This window comes from Hemitrygon akajei, chromosome 9, assembly GCF_048418815.1.
Source record: "Hemitrygon akajei chromosome 9, sHemAka1.3, whole genome shotgun sequence".
Classification (NCBI taxonomy): Eukaryota; Metazoa; Chordata; class Chondrichthyes; order Myliobatiformes; family Dasyatidae; genus Hemitrygon; species Hemitrygon akajei.
In genome coordinates, this window is record NC_133132.1 from 98,189,604 (window position 1) to 98,205,677 (window position 16,074).

The window sequence follows — 16,074 nt, forward strand, 5'->3', positions numbered from 1 at the left end:
TAGACAATGATCATTTTGCAAGTATGAATCCAACTCTGTGACTAAGGAATATAAAATTCCAAGACAACCAATTTACTAGAAAATATTTAATTGCTTCAACTTATTGAAGCAGTAATTTGGTAAGCCAAGCCATTAAAATGCATACAAATCAAAAGCTTTATTGGTTCCATCTGTAATGTCCTAAAATCCTCACCATCTCCAGAACTCTCTCTAGCCTCAAACTACAGACACATTCAGAATTTTGCCTTTAATGTCAAAAAATGTCAAGATTCACTCTCAACACATCTCCAGCTCTGTAAATTCTACCAATTCCTGCTTTACTCTGTCTCTTTTCCATTTATCCATTTTGCTAACAATTTAAAATGCTCCCTGCCTTTTCGCTATATATTCTAAATTAAGAAAGCTCACCAATACACATGAATTAATGTTTCATATTGTCCAGACTGCCCCTCAAATGATAGGAGAGTTCAGTGCCCATTTAATGCAAAGTTATCTCCTGCACAGAGAGTTTAGGGAATTGCAGGTTCAATTTGACACCATATTTCAAGAAAAGCCATCCCCCTCTAAAGATTCTCCACGTACCAAGGCATACTACACAAAATACACTCACATTTAGTCCAGAAGAAATAAAATCCCCTCTCTAGACTGTCAAGAAATGACCAATTTCAAATTGATATTAAATCAAAAATTGCTTCAGTTAGGCATTAGTACTATCAGCAACTGAAAGGGAAATAAATTCTACTTGCAAAATTCCTTTGATCAGAACTAGTTCAATTCAAGGAACTAACTGAAGATTCACATTAAAGGGACGGAAATGTTTTCACTGGTGAAATAAAAGCCTGAACTGCTCAATATGGGCAATACCAAAGTCAATTTATAATAAAGGGACTATCATCTAACATGAACTAAGTATTCTCTTTAAACTGCCCAGACATCTCTCTCTGCACATCCCAAGCCACAAACAATTATCACTAATAAATCAATTTCAAGATCCTTGTGCTTGATGAAGTAGTGACATTGTTTGATATTACTTCTTGATTTGTGTGCCAGTAAACACTTTTTGCTTTTATAGTTCTTTAGTTCAATACTACAGACAGTTCCATGGACCATAAGAATTCTGAAAACCTCTGATCAAATCATAATGTGAAACTATTTTCATCTCTTCTTAACCTGAGAAGGAAGTTTGTATATTTCCTCTATTTAAAGTTCCATATAGGACACAGCTTTGTGAATGACAACAATAAAAATGATACTATGGGTTATCAACAAATGAGCAATTTAATGATGATGCAAGAAAGGTCACTAAAAAGCTTAATGTAACACAGGCAGATCGATCAGGAATTCCTCCTCCAACTCCCAGCATGATTCTAAGAGTCCATCTCAGTTAGCTGATGCAAAATGTCCTTTATGAGATTTTGACATATATTCACTAATGGTATTAATTCTATCCTTTTGTTTTGATAAATTCTCATAAATGGGAGAAATAGGTTACTGGCAGATAGGACTTAAAAATTGTAAGTTTTTCTTTTTGGCTCAGCTTTTTTTGCCCATTGGTATTTGGCAACATCTAGCATTGTTGGTTAGAGAAAAGATTTCTTAGAGTTATGTGGCAGTAAACACTTCCTGCCGTTCTAGTTCTTTAGTTCAATACTAGTGGCATTCCAACCACTGATATTTCCCTGGACTATAAGGTGCATCAACTTTCAGTCTCCATGGAATGCAATTAAATCAAAAATACTAACAACAGATTAATTCTGTCTATATCTCAGCTTGACTTTCACCCCATTTCTCTGTACTTTTACTCACCTGATTTAAAAAAAATCACCATCATGCTAACACGAATAAAAGGTATTGTCAATAGTCTAGAAATGATGTACAGTATTCTAAGAGCAAATTAAAGTACAAGATCTAATTTGTTTACATGTATTGCCAGGGAGCAGTACCATCAGTGAATAAAATATTCTCAGTTTAGCCTCTGTGACATTTTATCAAATCAACACCAAAAAAAAAAATCCAAAATAGAAACTCAAATTCATCCAGATTTATGCACTTTATACTTCAAATCACATAAAAGAACATTTTTATGCTCCATTATTCTTACTTTTTGGCTGGGGTAGTCTTTTGTAAATTCCACAACTTCACAGTGTGATCTTCTGAGGCAGTTACCAGAACAGGTTCAACTGGATGAAAGGCAAGGCCTCTTATCCCATCAAAATGGCTCCGTAACGTGAACTTAGGATTCCAGGTCTTTCGTAATGCATCTTTATTGTTTGTGATCTGTTGTAAAACCCCCAAAAATATTTATCAAAATGTAGTTATTAAAAGTTAAAAAGTCTTGAATATTAATTACAGATTTTCACTCTGATCAAACCAACCTTTTGAATCAGAGAGCTCAAGGGAATTTGGCCCACTGGACCAGTGCTGAGTCTATGGAAAAGCTATTTAATTTGTTTAAAACTCCACATATTTTCCTTTCTATAAGGACATACAAAAGGTAATTGGAAGTTCCTACTAATTTCTTACACTAATGAGCTGTCCCTGTATTAGCTACCAACTCTGAACACTGAATTGATATTGTGAATTTACCACTGACCAGAAACTTAATTAAGCCAGCCACATCAATAATCAGGCTTTAAAAGCAGGCCAGAAGCTGGATGTCATTCACCTCTCGACTGTTCAAACTATTTTCACATTTATAAGCTCATTTACAGTACTCAATTTACCTGAATGCCAGAAGCTTCAACAGCATTCAAGTAGCCCGTTACAGACAGGCAAAATGCAACCCATAAAAGTATCGTCCCTTTCATTTCCACTATACCCATACATTGGGTGCAAAACCCACAGCAGCAACTTGCTGGCTTTTTAACTGCATCTTCTAAATCCATATCCTTTATAGGAAAGGACAAATACAGCAGGCGCCTAGGAAGACTACCATCAGTGAACCACACACAACCCTTGCTTGAAAATATTCTGGAATTCCTTTGCCAACAAATTCAGCGATGTCCAGTTGATGCATTAAAATTTATAGCAGGGGAGGGAGATATTCAACTTATTGTGTCCATACATCCCAAAAATGGCCCACAGCCTTTTAAAGCTGTGACTTTTCAAGTGCTTATCCAAGTTGTTTTTAAATACAGTGTTACTGCCTTTTTCATTCTTTCAGCCAGAGTTCAAGACACTAATCACAATGTGAAAATTCACTGCAAATCCATTTATTTAGCTTATGCCCCAGTATCTCATTTAGAGATACAGCAGAGTAACAGGCCCTACTGGCCCAACGAGCCAGCACTGTCCTATTTATCTACTAACCCATACATCTTTGGAATGTGGGAGGAAACTGTGCATTCAGGGGAAACTCACAGTGTCATGGGGAGAACCTACAAACTCTTACAGTGGAATTAAACCTGTGGCTCTGGCACTTAATAGCGTACACTAACCGTCATGCTTCTGTGTCACCTTCAACATGTTATCCATATTACCGAGGGAATGTAAGTTCATCATAAAAAACTGGTGCACTACCACATCATTTACGAGAAGATAGGGATGGGATTTACTGATTACCTTGCTAGCGATGGCCATATTCTATAAGGAAGTAAAAACTAAATGCTTCCACTACCACTTCAATTAGGTCATTGTAGATGATGTGTAGAAAATATGTTAATTACCTTGATCCACATATAGAAAACAATATGGAACTCAGCCCATTGTAGCCTCCACCAAGAGAATTGATCATCTTCCATCTTACCTCCAACTTTTCTACCCCTTCATATCCAAAGTCCAATGGTATTGAATGTATTCAATATTTGGATGTCCATTGTGCTTTGAATTGAGAATTTGCAAGTTCAAAGACTTGAACAACTTTCATCTTGTTTCAGTCCTAAATGGCTGTATGTCATGGTGGTGAAGTGATGAGTACCACTGCCTCAGTCCCTAGGACTTGGGTTTGATCCTGATCTCACGTACTATGGAGATCTAGGCCTCATATGGAGCCAGTGATCATTAATGGAGAATGTGTGGAGCAGGTTAAGACCTACAAGTATCTGGGAGTACAGTTGGACGAGAAGCTAGACTGGACTGCCAACACAGATGCCTTGTGCAGGAAGGCACAGAGTCGACTGTACTTCCTTAGAAGGTTGGCGTCATTCAATGTTTGCAGTGAGATGCTGAAGATGTTCTATAGGTCAGTTGTTGAGAGTGCCCTCTTCTTTGTGGTGGCGTGTTGGGGAGGAAGCATTAAGAAGAAGGACGCCTCACGTCTTAATAAGCTGATAAGGAAAGCGGGCTCTGTCGTGGGCAAAGTACTGGAGAGTTTAACATCGGTAGCTGAGCGAAGGGCGCTGAGTAGGCTACGGTCAATTATGGAAAACCCTGAACATCCTCTGCATAGCACCATCCAGAGACAGAGAAGCAGTTTCAGCGACAGGTTACTGTCGATGCAATGCTCCTCAGACAGGATGAAGAGGTCAATACTCCCCAATGCCATTAGGCTTTACAATTCAACTGCCAGGACTTAAGAACTTTTTTAAAGCTATTATTAATGTTTTCTGAGTTAGTGATTTAGATGCATATCATATTATTACTGAGTTAAGTATTGTATGTAATGAGTTTTTGCTACAACAAGTGTATGGGACATTGGAAAAAATGTTGAATTTCCCCATGGGGATGAATAAAGTATCTATCTATCTATCTATCTATGTATGTAGAGTTTGTACCTTCACTGTGAAAGCATGGCTTTCTACTAGGTACAATTTTTTAGCTTCCACATCCCAAAGATGTGCTGATAGGTTAACTGGCTGTAGTCATGTCAGCTCCTTGGGCCAATGAGAAATGAGGAAGAAATGCAACAGACAGCAACCGTCTGTGCGGTGGTCAGTAACCACATTTTCTGGGCCAATAACACTTTTTCTGGAATCCTAGGCAGAAAAATTACCTCCAAGAAAATTAATTATTTTTGTTTTAATAGAAGCTGAATGAATGCTTCCGATAATATCTGGAGAACTTGTGTTCTTTAAGTTGCAGAAAGATGAATTTTCTATCCATCTGAATAGGCAGAAGGTACTTAGGTTTATTACCACATGTCATAAATTTTAACTTTATAAAATCCAAAATAATTTGGTTGACATCTTTAATGCTGAGTTTTTTTTAAAATTCTTGTTTTAAAACAATAATTTTTGCCTATAATCTATTTAGTTACACCCAACTACAAATTAAACTAATTCTTAACCACAATACATTCAAACTAACAGATGAAAAAATGTTGATAATTTACAAATATTCATGCATAAACTAAAAACTACTTCCTAGGTAGCCAAAATATAACATTGTTTTATGGAATAATGTTTTCATAAAATCTACACAAATCTGCTGATTAATAGAAAATGTACAAAGAACATTGCTATCAATTAATCATCGAACAAATAATTCTTGATCACATTCCTACAAGCACATTCCCTTCACCCACAATGGCCTTTCTTGGGGAAAGAAATAGTTTGCAATTGTCTAGTAACTTTTCATCCTCTCAGAAAGCTCCCATAATCCATTTTCAGTTGCAGTCACAGTCTTACAGATAAAATGTTGTCAATTTAACACAGGTCTTCAGGACAGCAAATGAAACAAATGACCAGTTTATATAACTTTACTGGTGGCCACTATAGGAGACTCTTTACCAGGGCAGGTAGAATAACACTACGTTGTTTTTTTAACATCCTTAGAGTAAACAACCTTCATGCTGTTTGATCCAAAATATGGCATCTCTGTTAATGAGAAGTCATTAGACCATAAGACATAGGAGCAGAATTAGCCATTTGGCCCATCGGGTCTGCTCCACCATTCAATCATGGCTGATCCTTTCTCCCCCTCCTCAGCCCAACTCCCTGGCCTTCTCCCCATAATCTTTGATGCCGTTGTGGCGACCCACTTTCTGCGCAGGTGAACCGGCTCACAAATAGCCAGCACGCGGGGGGAGACTTTGGTAATGCACCTCTGACGTCATTTCCGTCCGGAGAGGGCGGGCGCTAGGGATTAAATGCCAGTGTCGCGAAGTTTGAACCGACTAGTCTCGAAACAGCTTACCGACTGCGTGTCGTCTCTAGCTCTGTGTGTAGCACATCGTTACATTGGTGACCCTGAGGGTCCAAACTGGATTTGGACCAAAGATGACCGACTCTTCATCTGTTCACGCAGTTTCGCTAAAACTGCCGACTTTCTGGACGCTGCGACCACGTGTGTGGTTCAGCCAAGCAGAAGACCAGTTCCAGATTCGGCAGATATCCTCTGATTCCACACGTTACTACCACGTGGTGAGCGCCCTTGACCAGGAGACGGCCTCCCAAGTTGTAGATTTCATAAGAAGGCAAATACGAAGCATTCAAAGCGCTGCTCATTGGGACCTTTGGCCTCTCGCGGCATGCCCGCCTGCTTCACCTGGACAGTTTGGGAGACAGGCTGCTGTCAGCATTGATGAACGAGATACTGGCCCTGGCTGACGGACACAAGCCCTGCCTCATGTTTGAGCAGGCGTTCCTAGAGCAGCTGCCCGAGGACATACATCTGCTGCTGGCCGACGCAGATTTCAGCGACCCCCGGAAGGTGGCGGCCCGGGCAGACGTGCTGTGGAAAGCCAAGAGGGAGAGCGTGACGTCCGTCGGTCAGATTACCAGGCCACACGTCCAACAGCAGACCAGACCAGGCCCGGCAGGGGAGCGCACACAACACAGAGACAGGAGTGAGGAGGCCAGTGAACAGGTGTTTCTACCACCAGCGGCGGGGCACAGAAGCCCTCCATTGTTGCCCACCCTGCAAGGGCCAGCAGCCGCTAATGACTATGGCGGCTGGCCACCAGGACAGCCTCTTGTACGTCTGGGATAAACAGTCGGGGCGCCGCTTCTTGGTTGATACCAGAGCGGAAATCAACGTCTTGCCCCCGAAGGGGTACGACACCCACAACAGGAAACCAGGACCCTCCCTGAGGGCCGCAAACGGCAGCACGATACGGACCTACGGCACCCGCACAGTGCAGCTGCAGTTCGGCGCCAGCCGGTTCACGTGGGACTTCACACTGGCCACGGTGGCCCAACCACTCCTGGGGGCAGACTTCTTGCGAGCTCACAGCCTGCTGGTCGACTTGCAAGGGAAAAGACTGGTACATGTCGAGACTTTCCAGACATTCTCCCTGGGTGAAGCCAAGTTGCCGGTCCCACACCTGGACTCCATCATGCTGTCAGACAACGAATTCACCAGAATCCTGGCGGACTTTTCATCGATTCTGGCACCGCAGTTCGCGGCAGCCATGCCCAGACACGGGGTACAGCACCACATTCCGACCCAGGGACCACCCCTCCACGCCCGCGCACGTTCGGCCTGAAGAATGCCGCACAGACGATCCAGCGGCTAATGGATGCGGTGGGACGCGACCTGGACTTTGCGTTCATCTATTTGGACGACATCCTTATAGCCAGCAGTAGTCGCCAGGAGCATCTGTCCCACCTCCGCCAGCTCTACTCCCGCCTGAGTGATTTCGGCCTCACGATCATCCCAGCCAAATGCCAGTTCGGTCTCGATACCATTGACTTCCTGTGCCACAGGATTACCAAAGACGGGGCAACACCTCTGCCCGCCAAGGCAGACGCGATCCGCCACTTTACCCGGCCCAACACGGTCAAAGGCCTGCAGGAGTTCGTTAGTATGGTGAACTTCTACCACTGTTTCCTCCCCTCAGCAGCCCGTATCATGCGCCCTGATGTCGGGTAAAGGCAAGGACATTACTTGGGACGAGGAGGCCGCAGCAGCTTTCGTTAAAGCCAAAGAAGCCTTGGCAGATGCTGTGATGCTGGTGCACCCCAGAACAGACGTTCCGACCGCCCTCACGGTGGACGCATCCGACACAGCAGTCAGTGGGGTGCTGGAGCAGCTCATCGAGGGGCGCTGGCAACCCCTGGCGTTCTTCAGCAAGGACCTACGACCACCTGAACTCAAGTACAGTGCTTTTGACCGGGAGCTGCTGGCACTGTATCTGGCAATCCGACATTTCAGGTACTTCTTAGAAGGCAGGCCGTTCACCGCGTTCACGGACCACAAACCGTTGACCTTCGTGTTCACGAAGGTGTCCGATCCCTGGTCGGCTTGCCAGCAGCGACATCTGTCCTACATATCCGAGTACACGACGGACATCCAGCATGTCTCGGGAAAGGACAACGTCGTGGCGGACGCACTCTCCAGACCAGCTGTCCAGGCCCTGTCCCTGGGGGTGGACTATGCAGCACCGGCAGAGGCGCAGCAGGCAGACGACGAGATGCCCAGCTACAGGACCACAGTCTCGGGTTTGCAACTGCAGGACTTTCTCGTAGGCCCAGGTGAGAAGACCCTCCTGTGCGACGTGGCTACCGGCCAACCTCGCCCCATCGTCCCGGCAGCCTGGAGGCGGCGAGTTTTCGACTCCATACACGGTTTGGCACACCTATCTATCAGGACAACCGTCTGGCTGGTCTCCAGCAAGTTCGCGTGGCACGGACTTCGCAAGCAGGTCAGTGAATAGGCCAGAACGTGCACGCTGTGCCAAACAGCCAAGGTGCAGCGGCACACTAAAGCCCCGCCGTAGCAGTTCGAACCCACCCACCAGAGGTTCGACCACATTCATGTGGATATCGTGGGCCCCCTACCAGTGTCCCGAGGAGCGCGGTACCTCCTAACTATGGTAGACCGGTTCACAAGGTGGCCAGAGGTGGTCCCGCTCACCGACACATCTGCTGATTCCTGCGCCTGAGCACTGATCGCAACCTGGGTAGCACGCTTCGGGGTACCGGCCCACATTACCTCCGACAGAGGCGCCCAGTTCACCTCCAGCCTGTGGTCGGCTGTGGCCAGCCTGTTGGGAACGCAGCTACACCACACTACTGCCTACCACCCACAGATGAACGGACTGGTGGAACGCTTCCACCGTCACTTGAAGTCGGCTCTCATGGCCCGCCTGAGAGGACCTAACTGGGTGGACGAGCTTCCTTGGGTCCTGCTTGGAATTCGCACAGCGCCCAAAGAGGATCTGCACGCCTCGTCGGCCGAGTACGGCGCACCCCTGGCCGTCCCAGCAGAGTTCATACCAGCCCCAAGGGGGGCAAGAGGAAGAACCCGCAGCTGTCCTGGACAGACTACGCGAAAGGCTCGGCAACCTGGCCCCCGTGCCGACTTCACAGCACGGACGGACCCCGACCCATGTACCCAACGACCTGCAGGACTGTAAGTTTGTGTTTGTACGAAGGGGCGGACACCAGGCACCACTACAGCGGCCGTACGAGGGGCTGTTCAAGGTGATCAACAACAACAGGTCCATGTACGTTCTGGACATTGGGGGGAAAGAGGAAGTTTTCACGGTGGACCGACTCAATCCAGCCCATGTGGACTTGGCGCAGCCGGTCGAGGTTCAGGCACCGTGGCGCAGAGGCAGACCTCCCAAACAGAGGCTGATCCAGACTGTGGATATTGGGGGGGTGTATCGCCGGTTCTGGGGTGGGGGTTATGTGGCGACCCACTTTCTGCGCAGGCGAACCAGCTCACAAATAGCCAGCACGCGGGGAGAGACTTTGGTAATGCACCTCTGATGTCATTTCCGCCCGGAGAGGGCGGGCGCTAGGGAATAAATGCCAGCGCCGCGAAGTTTGAATAAACTAGTCTCGAAACGACTTACTGACTGCGTGTTGTCTCTAGCTCTGTATGTAGTACATTGCTACACCGTATCCAATCAAGAGCCCATCAGCTTAGCCTTAAATGCACCCAATGACCTGGCTTCCACAGCTGCCTGTGATTACAAATTCCACAAATTCACCAGCCTCTAGCTAAAGAAATTTATGCGCATCTGTTTCAAATGGACACCCCCTATTCTGAAGCTGTGCCTTCTTGCCTTAGACTCCCCTACCATGGGAAACATCCTTTCCACATCTGCTGTTTTCAACATTTTGAAAAGTTTTAATGATATCCCCCCCCCAACCTTCTAAATTCCAGTGAGTATAGACCCAGAGCCATCAAACGTTCCTCATGTGATAACCCAGAAGCATCTTTGTGAACCTCCTCTGTACCCTCTCCAATGCCAGCACATCTTTTCTGAGATGTGGAGCCCAAAACTGTTCACGATACTTAAGGTGAGACCATACCACTGCCTCATAAAGCCTCAGCATCACATCTCTGCTCTTGTATTCTAGACTTCTTGAAATGAATGATAACATTGCATTTGCCTTCCGCACCACTGACTCAACCTGCAAATTAACCTTTAGGGTGTTCTGCACAAGGACTCCCAACTCCCTTTGCATCTCAGATTTTTGTATTTTTTCTCCATTTAGAAAATAGTCTGATCATTTACTCCATTTTCCAACATTGTATTTCATTTGTCACTTTCCTGCCCATTCTCCTAATCTGTCTAAGTTCTTCTGCAGCATGGTTTCCTCGACACTACCTGCCCCTCCACCGACCTTTGTATCATCTGCAACTTGGCAATAAAGCCATCTATTCCAACCCCTACCATCAACCCCTGCGGAACATCACTTGTCATTGGCAGTCAACCAGAAAAGGATCCTTTTATTCCCACAAGCTGCCTCCTACCAATCAGCCAATCCTCTAACCATACCAGTAACTTCCCTGTAACTTGGTAAGCAGCCTCATGTTGGCACCTTGTCAAAGGCCTTCTGAAAAAACTTTTACTATCCACCTTGATGTTGTTTGCTAGTTTGCTTTCATGCTTCATCTTTTCCTTCCTAATGATCCTTCTAGTTGCTCTCTGTAGGTTCTTAAAAGCTTCCCAATCCTTTATCTTCCTGCCAATTTTTGCTTTGCTCTCTGTTTTGCTTTTCCCATTAGCTTTGATGTCCCTTGTCAGCCAGGGTTGTACTATTTTGCTATTTGAGTATTGCTTTGTTTTTGGAAGACATCTATCCTGCACCTTCTTCATTTTCCCTAAAAACTCACATCATTGCGGCTCTGCTGTCATCCTTGCCAGCGTCTCCTTCCAGTTTACTTTGGTCAACTCCTCTTTCGTACCACTGAAATACTGCTCTGTCAGACTTGACTATCATAAAATTCCATGACTATCATAACATTGCCCTTTTGACATGCCCTTTCTATTTCACTTTGTAATCTGTGGTCCACATCCCAGATACTGTTGGGAAGCCTGTCTATAACTGCTATCAAGGTTTTTTTTACCCTTGCAGTTTCTTAACTTAATCCACAAGGATTCACCATCTTCTGATCCTATGCCACGTCTTCCTACTGATTTGATGCCATTCTTTACCAGTAGAGCCATGCTATCCGCTCTGTCTAACTTCCTATCCCTGCAATACAGCATGTAACCTTGGACATTCATCTCCCAACTACAACCATCCTTCAGCCATGATTCATTGATGGCCACAACATCATATCCGACAATCTGTTTTGGAGTGGGGCTTAAACTCTCAAACTCCAGTCTCAGGTGAGAGTTACCAGCTAAGTTCCACCAACTCTGAGATTCAATTAAGGACTGAAACACTTTTTAAAATGTACATTTCTGTCAGCAGTCAAGGACCAGTGATAAGAATCTTAATTTCCAATATTGTGAAATATCAATAGATGAGATGCTAAGAAGCTTCCGTGAGCATCTCGGGAGCTATCCGACACGTCAGTGCCAGTAGAACTTGGAAAGGGGAGACATTTTAAACCACATGCTGGCTGCTCCAATAGCTTTTATGCTACTAATATAGAATCTTATTAATTAGACAAAAAATCAATTAATGAGAAATTCCAACTCACATCATAATTTAAAGGATCTGCTTCATTAGCAACTGTAAGGCCCGCCAATTCCCCAAGACCCAATGCGTTTTCCAGTGCTTCGTCTGTACCCATGATAAAGGATTTTCCTGATCCTGGGGGAAACGTCAACGCCTCAACTAGCACGTTAAAAATAGCATGTGTTAATTCAATATAAATGAGAATACTAATACAGTACAGAATACATTACATTCTTAAGTGAAAATATTCTCATTGATCCGTATCTAAGAATCTACCAAGGTGCCCATTTTCCCTCACACCTACCTTCTTCTGCCCTGCCAGTTTCATGCTCAGTCAGCCGTGTGTTAGATGGTCTGGGGGGAGAGTTTACTGAAGATTGCAGTGGAGGAAGTTCATCTACATCTCTTAAAGTAGCCAACATGTCTTGTAATTTTGATCTATTTGGCCCTAATAAGAAATAAAACTAAGTTATCAATGATTTTGGATTTTGCATTTCTGTCACCCGAAGGAAAATTATTTAATTGAACATTTTCAGGTTTGTGTTCTGAAAATAGACTCAGTTTTAATCACCTTAAGTATTAGAATATAAAATTAACAAGAAACCAAACAATTCAGGAAAAAGTCAATAAATTTTCACCTGAAACTTAATTTTCAGTTGTATGAAATCTTGAACAAAATGTAGCCTTCTCTATTTCTGGGTTACAGTTTTACCCTACATGTTAATGAGCAAATAATCAAATAAGCTGAAAACTGGAACACTTCCCAGCCAAGGATTTGCAATCAGTTATTCATCCTTAATCCTAGCATTCAAAACTCATGCAGGGTGCTGAAGGTTATTACATACAGCAGTACACTAGGATCCAATGCATATTGCTCGATTGTTAACTAATATCAAACTGCAATTGTGCATCTTCTGTATATTCTACAATCTTCAAATTGTTTAGCCTAACAATCTTTGATGATATTTAGTTGTAAATGATACCATGTGCTTGTCCCTTCTCTCAGGTAGGTTCATACTAAGGCATTGGGCTTTGTGGATCATTACTACTTCGATGGAATCTGTTGCCTGTAATTTTAATCATTTTAAACAGCATATTGTCTTTTGCCAGTCGAAAAGTTAAAATTTATACACTAACAAAAAATTTCCTTTCATCAAATGTTTAAAACAGAATAGGGCTACAGTCAATCATATTTTTTTTGTTTCTATTTGTACACTGTTATAAGTCTGATTGCCTTTCAGCACACAAAACTAAAATATTTAATACAAAATCAAGAAAAGTAAGTGGACAGTGAAAAAAAAGCAACTTGAAAATGAATTAAATGCTCTTAAGCGGCAGCTTCCCGAGATAAAATGTTAAACTAAGGCTTGAGAGCGAGAGAGAGAGAGGATCAAGAATAGCTCAGAATAAGCAGATGGTTTTAAAGGAACAGGGAAAGTATTTGGATTTTTTCTTCCAAAGAAGTGTGGAAAAAGAGGGTTTATGAGCCAAAAGTATACCAGATTTCATACGCACTTACTCTTCACCCCCTTTTTCCCCTTTCGCTCCTTTTTGTACTGCTCCTTGAGCTTTGTTATTAGTCCCTGGTCCACGTCCCAGCTCTCTGGTGTGGGACTCACATCTTCCTTGTCTAAACACAGCATAGTGAAACAAATCAGAAAACGCCTAATGGAACAATCCAGCTCTTATAGCATTAGCAGGCAGTTTCAACATGCTGTTAAAGAAAATGTCACAGCAAGGCCATAATTAGAGCTAAATAGTTAATACAGTTGTACAGAAATGTTCTCAGCAGGGATTTATTTTAATAATGAAAATAATATTCATTATAATAAAGGTTGAAGTTTTATTATATCTGAGTATTACTGAATTAAGACTATATCCTTGTGTTGGCTATGTTAGGGAAACAATCCATTAATGGCATATGGGATTTCTATAGTATACTCATATGCACACACATATTTCAGGCAGTAGTTACATGATTAATTGTTCACAAACATTAAATGAAATTAGCAATGGAAAGCACCTTATTTATTGACTATGATAGCCTTCCTGAACACCATCCCATGAGGCTTTTTGCTAGTGTACTTTAAGTTGGAATTATCTTGTAAAGTTAATTTTAGTGTTTGCTGCTTATATATTGTAATTTACACAAGTTTGTCAAAATTCAGCCAACCAGAATTTTAAAAAAATCAATGTTTAGTATAGCACTGGTTCTTTATTTCCACCCTAGCAATTGACCAAGGTGGTAAAGATCTTCCTTGTTCTATGCATCTCTAGTTGACTTAAAATCAACCACGTCATTTAGTGGCGATACCTTGTATTTAGTGAATTTTGCAGACTTTTCTTTCTGCACAATTCTCACAGGGAATGCATGTGCTGAATACATTCAGGATTACAGAGATCACTCCTAGAATTTCACAACGTACATAACCAAGAGTAATTTTATTTGTGCCATACTCACTTCACTCATATAATATCTCATTGTATCTTTATCATTACTGATACTGTCATCACTGAGATCTACCATTCAATTTCCACCAAAACCACTCCTCACATCACATGATGGGAACAATTAATTAGCTAGTGCTTCAAAAAGGGAACAGGACAGGCACAAGCGAAGATAATATGCAAGGTTACAGCAGGGAAAAAGTGAATGGGACTGGCAGGACTGCTCCTCTAAGAGCTGGCATGGACTTAACAGGATGAATAACTTACATTCTTTAACAGTTCCACAATACCTGACCTACAGTAAGACTTGAAATACTATTCTATCAACAAATGCAACCATAGCCTCAACCTTATTCTACTGTAGCTTTGACCTCAGCCAATTCCACAGTTCTTGTGACCTTCAATGTTTCCACTCTAGTTTTCTGCACATCCTGCTGCCAAATCAGTCCATCAGTTTTGTTTAGTTGTATGAAATTCTTGCTTAGTTGCACATTTTCATATTAAGTGTTAGCCTGTCATTGATTCACCTCCCAAACACGAACTTCAACATTCTTATCTCCATTTAAATACTCAACACTTCGTGGCCCTTCCCTCAACTATCAGTAGCATTCCTTTACAATATTCTGTTCTCCAATTTTACCTTTACCAGCAACTATGTCAAATTCCAAAATGTTATCCCATTGTGAGGACAATCAAATCAGATAGAAAATTAAAATAACACATGTCTAGACATTCACTCCTCACTGGTAGTGCTAGACACATTATAACAGGACTAACCATACATTTGACAACACTTCTGAAAGTCAGGCCCACTGCTTCTGAAATTGTGCCTTTGATGTCAAAATAGACAAAGCTATTAAATGAGCACATTTACTGGGGAACTAATTTTTAGGCTGTGACAAAACACTAGTTTCTATTTACTCCATTCTAAAAGATCTAAAGAGAGGACCAGCTTTTAGTCAAATACATGCCTTAAGCATTGCTAAATCTACATTACCCAAAGAAATAAACTGTAAGCTCTGATCATCACACTTCTGGAGCTGCTTTATCTGGTTATCACCAGATGCCTTACAATTTATAACCATATAACAATTACAGCACGGAAACAGGCCATCTTGGCCCCTCTAGTCCATGCCGAACGCTTACTCTCACCTAGTCCCACCTACCTGCACTCAGCCCATAACCCTCCATTCCTTTCCTGTCCATATACCTATCCAATTTTTTTTTAATGACAAAATCAAAGCTGCCTCTACCACTTCTACTGGAAGCTCGTTCCACCCAGCTACCACTCTCTGAGTAAAGAAGTTCCTCCTCATGTTATCCCTAAACTTTTGCCCCTTAACTCTCAACTCATGTCCTCTTGTTTGAATCTCCCCTACTCTCAATGGAAAAAGCCTATCCATGTCAACTCTATCTATCCCCCTCATAATTTTAAATACCTCAATCAAGTCTCCCCGCAACCTTCTACGCTCCAAAGAATAAAGACCTAACTTGTTCAACCTTTCTCTGTAACTTAGGTGCTGAAACCCAGGCAACATTCTAGTAAATCTCCTCCGTACTCTCTCTATTTTGTTGACATCTTTCCTATAATTCGGTGACCAGAACTATACACAATACTCCAAATTTGGCCTCACCAATGCCTTGTACAATTTTAACATTACATCCCAACTCCTATACTCAATGCTCTGATTTATAAAGGCCAGCATACCAAAAGCTTTCTTCACCACCCTATCCACATGAGATTCCACCTTCAGGGAACTATGCATCATTATTCCTAGATTACTCTGTTCTACTGCATTCCTCAATGCCCTACCATTTACCATGTATGTCCTATTTTGATTAGTCCTACCAAAATGTAGCACCTCACACTTATCAGCGTTAA

The 16,074-nt window shown here is 42.8% G+C and overlaps 1 protein-coding gene across 3 annotated transcripts in view; it reads right to left on the reverse strand.

Moving 5' to 3' along the window:
* Nucleotides 1-16,074, reverse strand: part of strn (striatin, calmodulin binding protein) — a 111,766-nt gene that overhangs the window by 18,297 nt on the left and 77,395 nt on the right. For 2 of the 3 annotated variants that reach the window (XM_073056611.1, XM_073056613.1), the window contains exons 8-11: nucleotides 13,264-13,374; nucleotides 12,049-12,192; nucleotides 11,767-11,903; nucleotides 2,102-2,277 (exon numbers count right to left, since the gene is read on the reverse strand). In XM_073056611.1, coding sequence (XP_072912712.1) covers nucleotides 2,102-2,277; nucleotides 11,767-11,903; nucleotides 12,049-12,192; nucleotides 13,264-13,374 — 568 coding nt within the window. The remainder of the gene's footprint in view (nucleotides 1-2,101; nucleotides 2,278-11,766; nucleotides 11,904-12,048; nucleotides 12,193-13,263; nucleotides 13,375-16,074) is intronic. The other variant, XM_073056612.1, reaches the window with a different exon arrangement.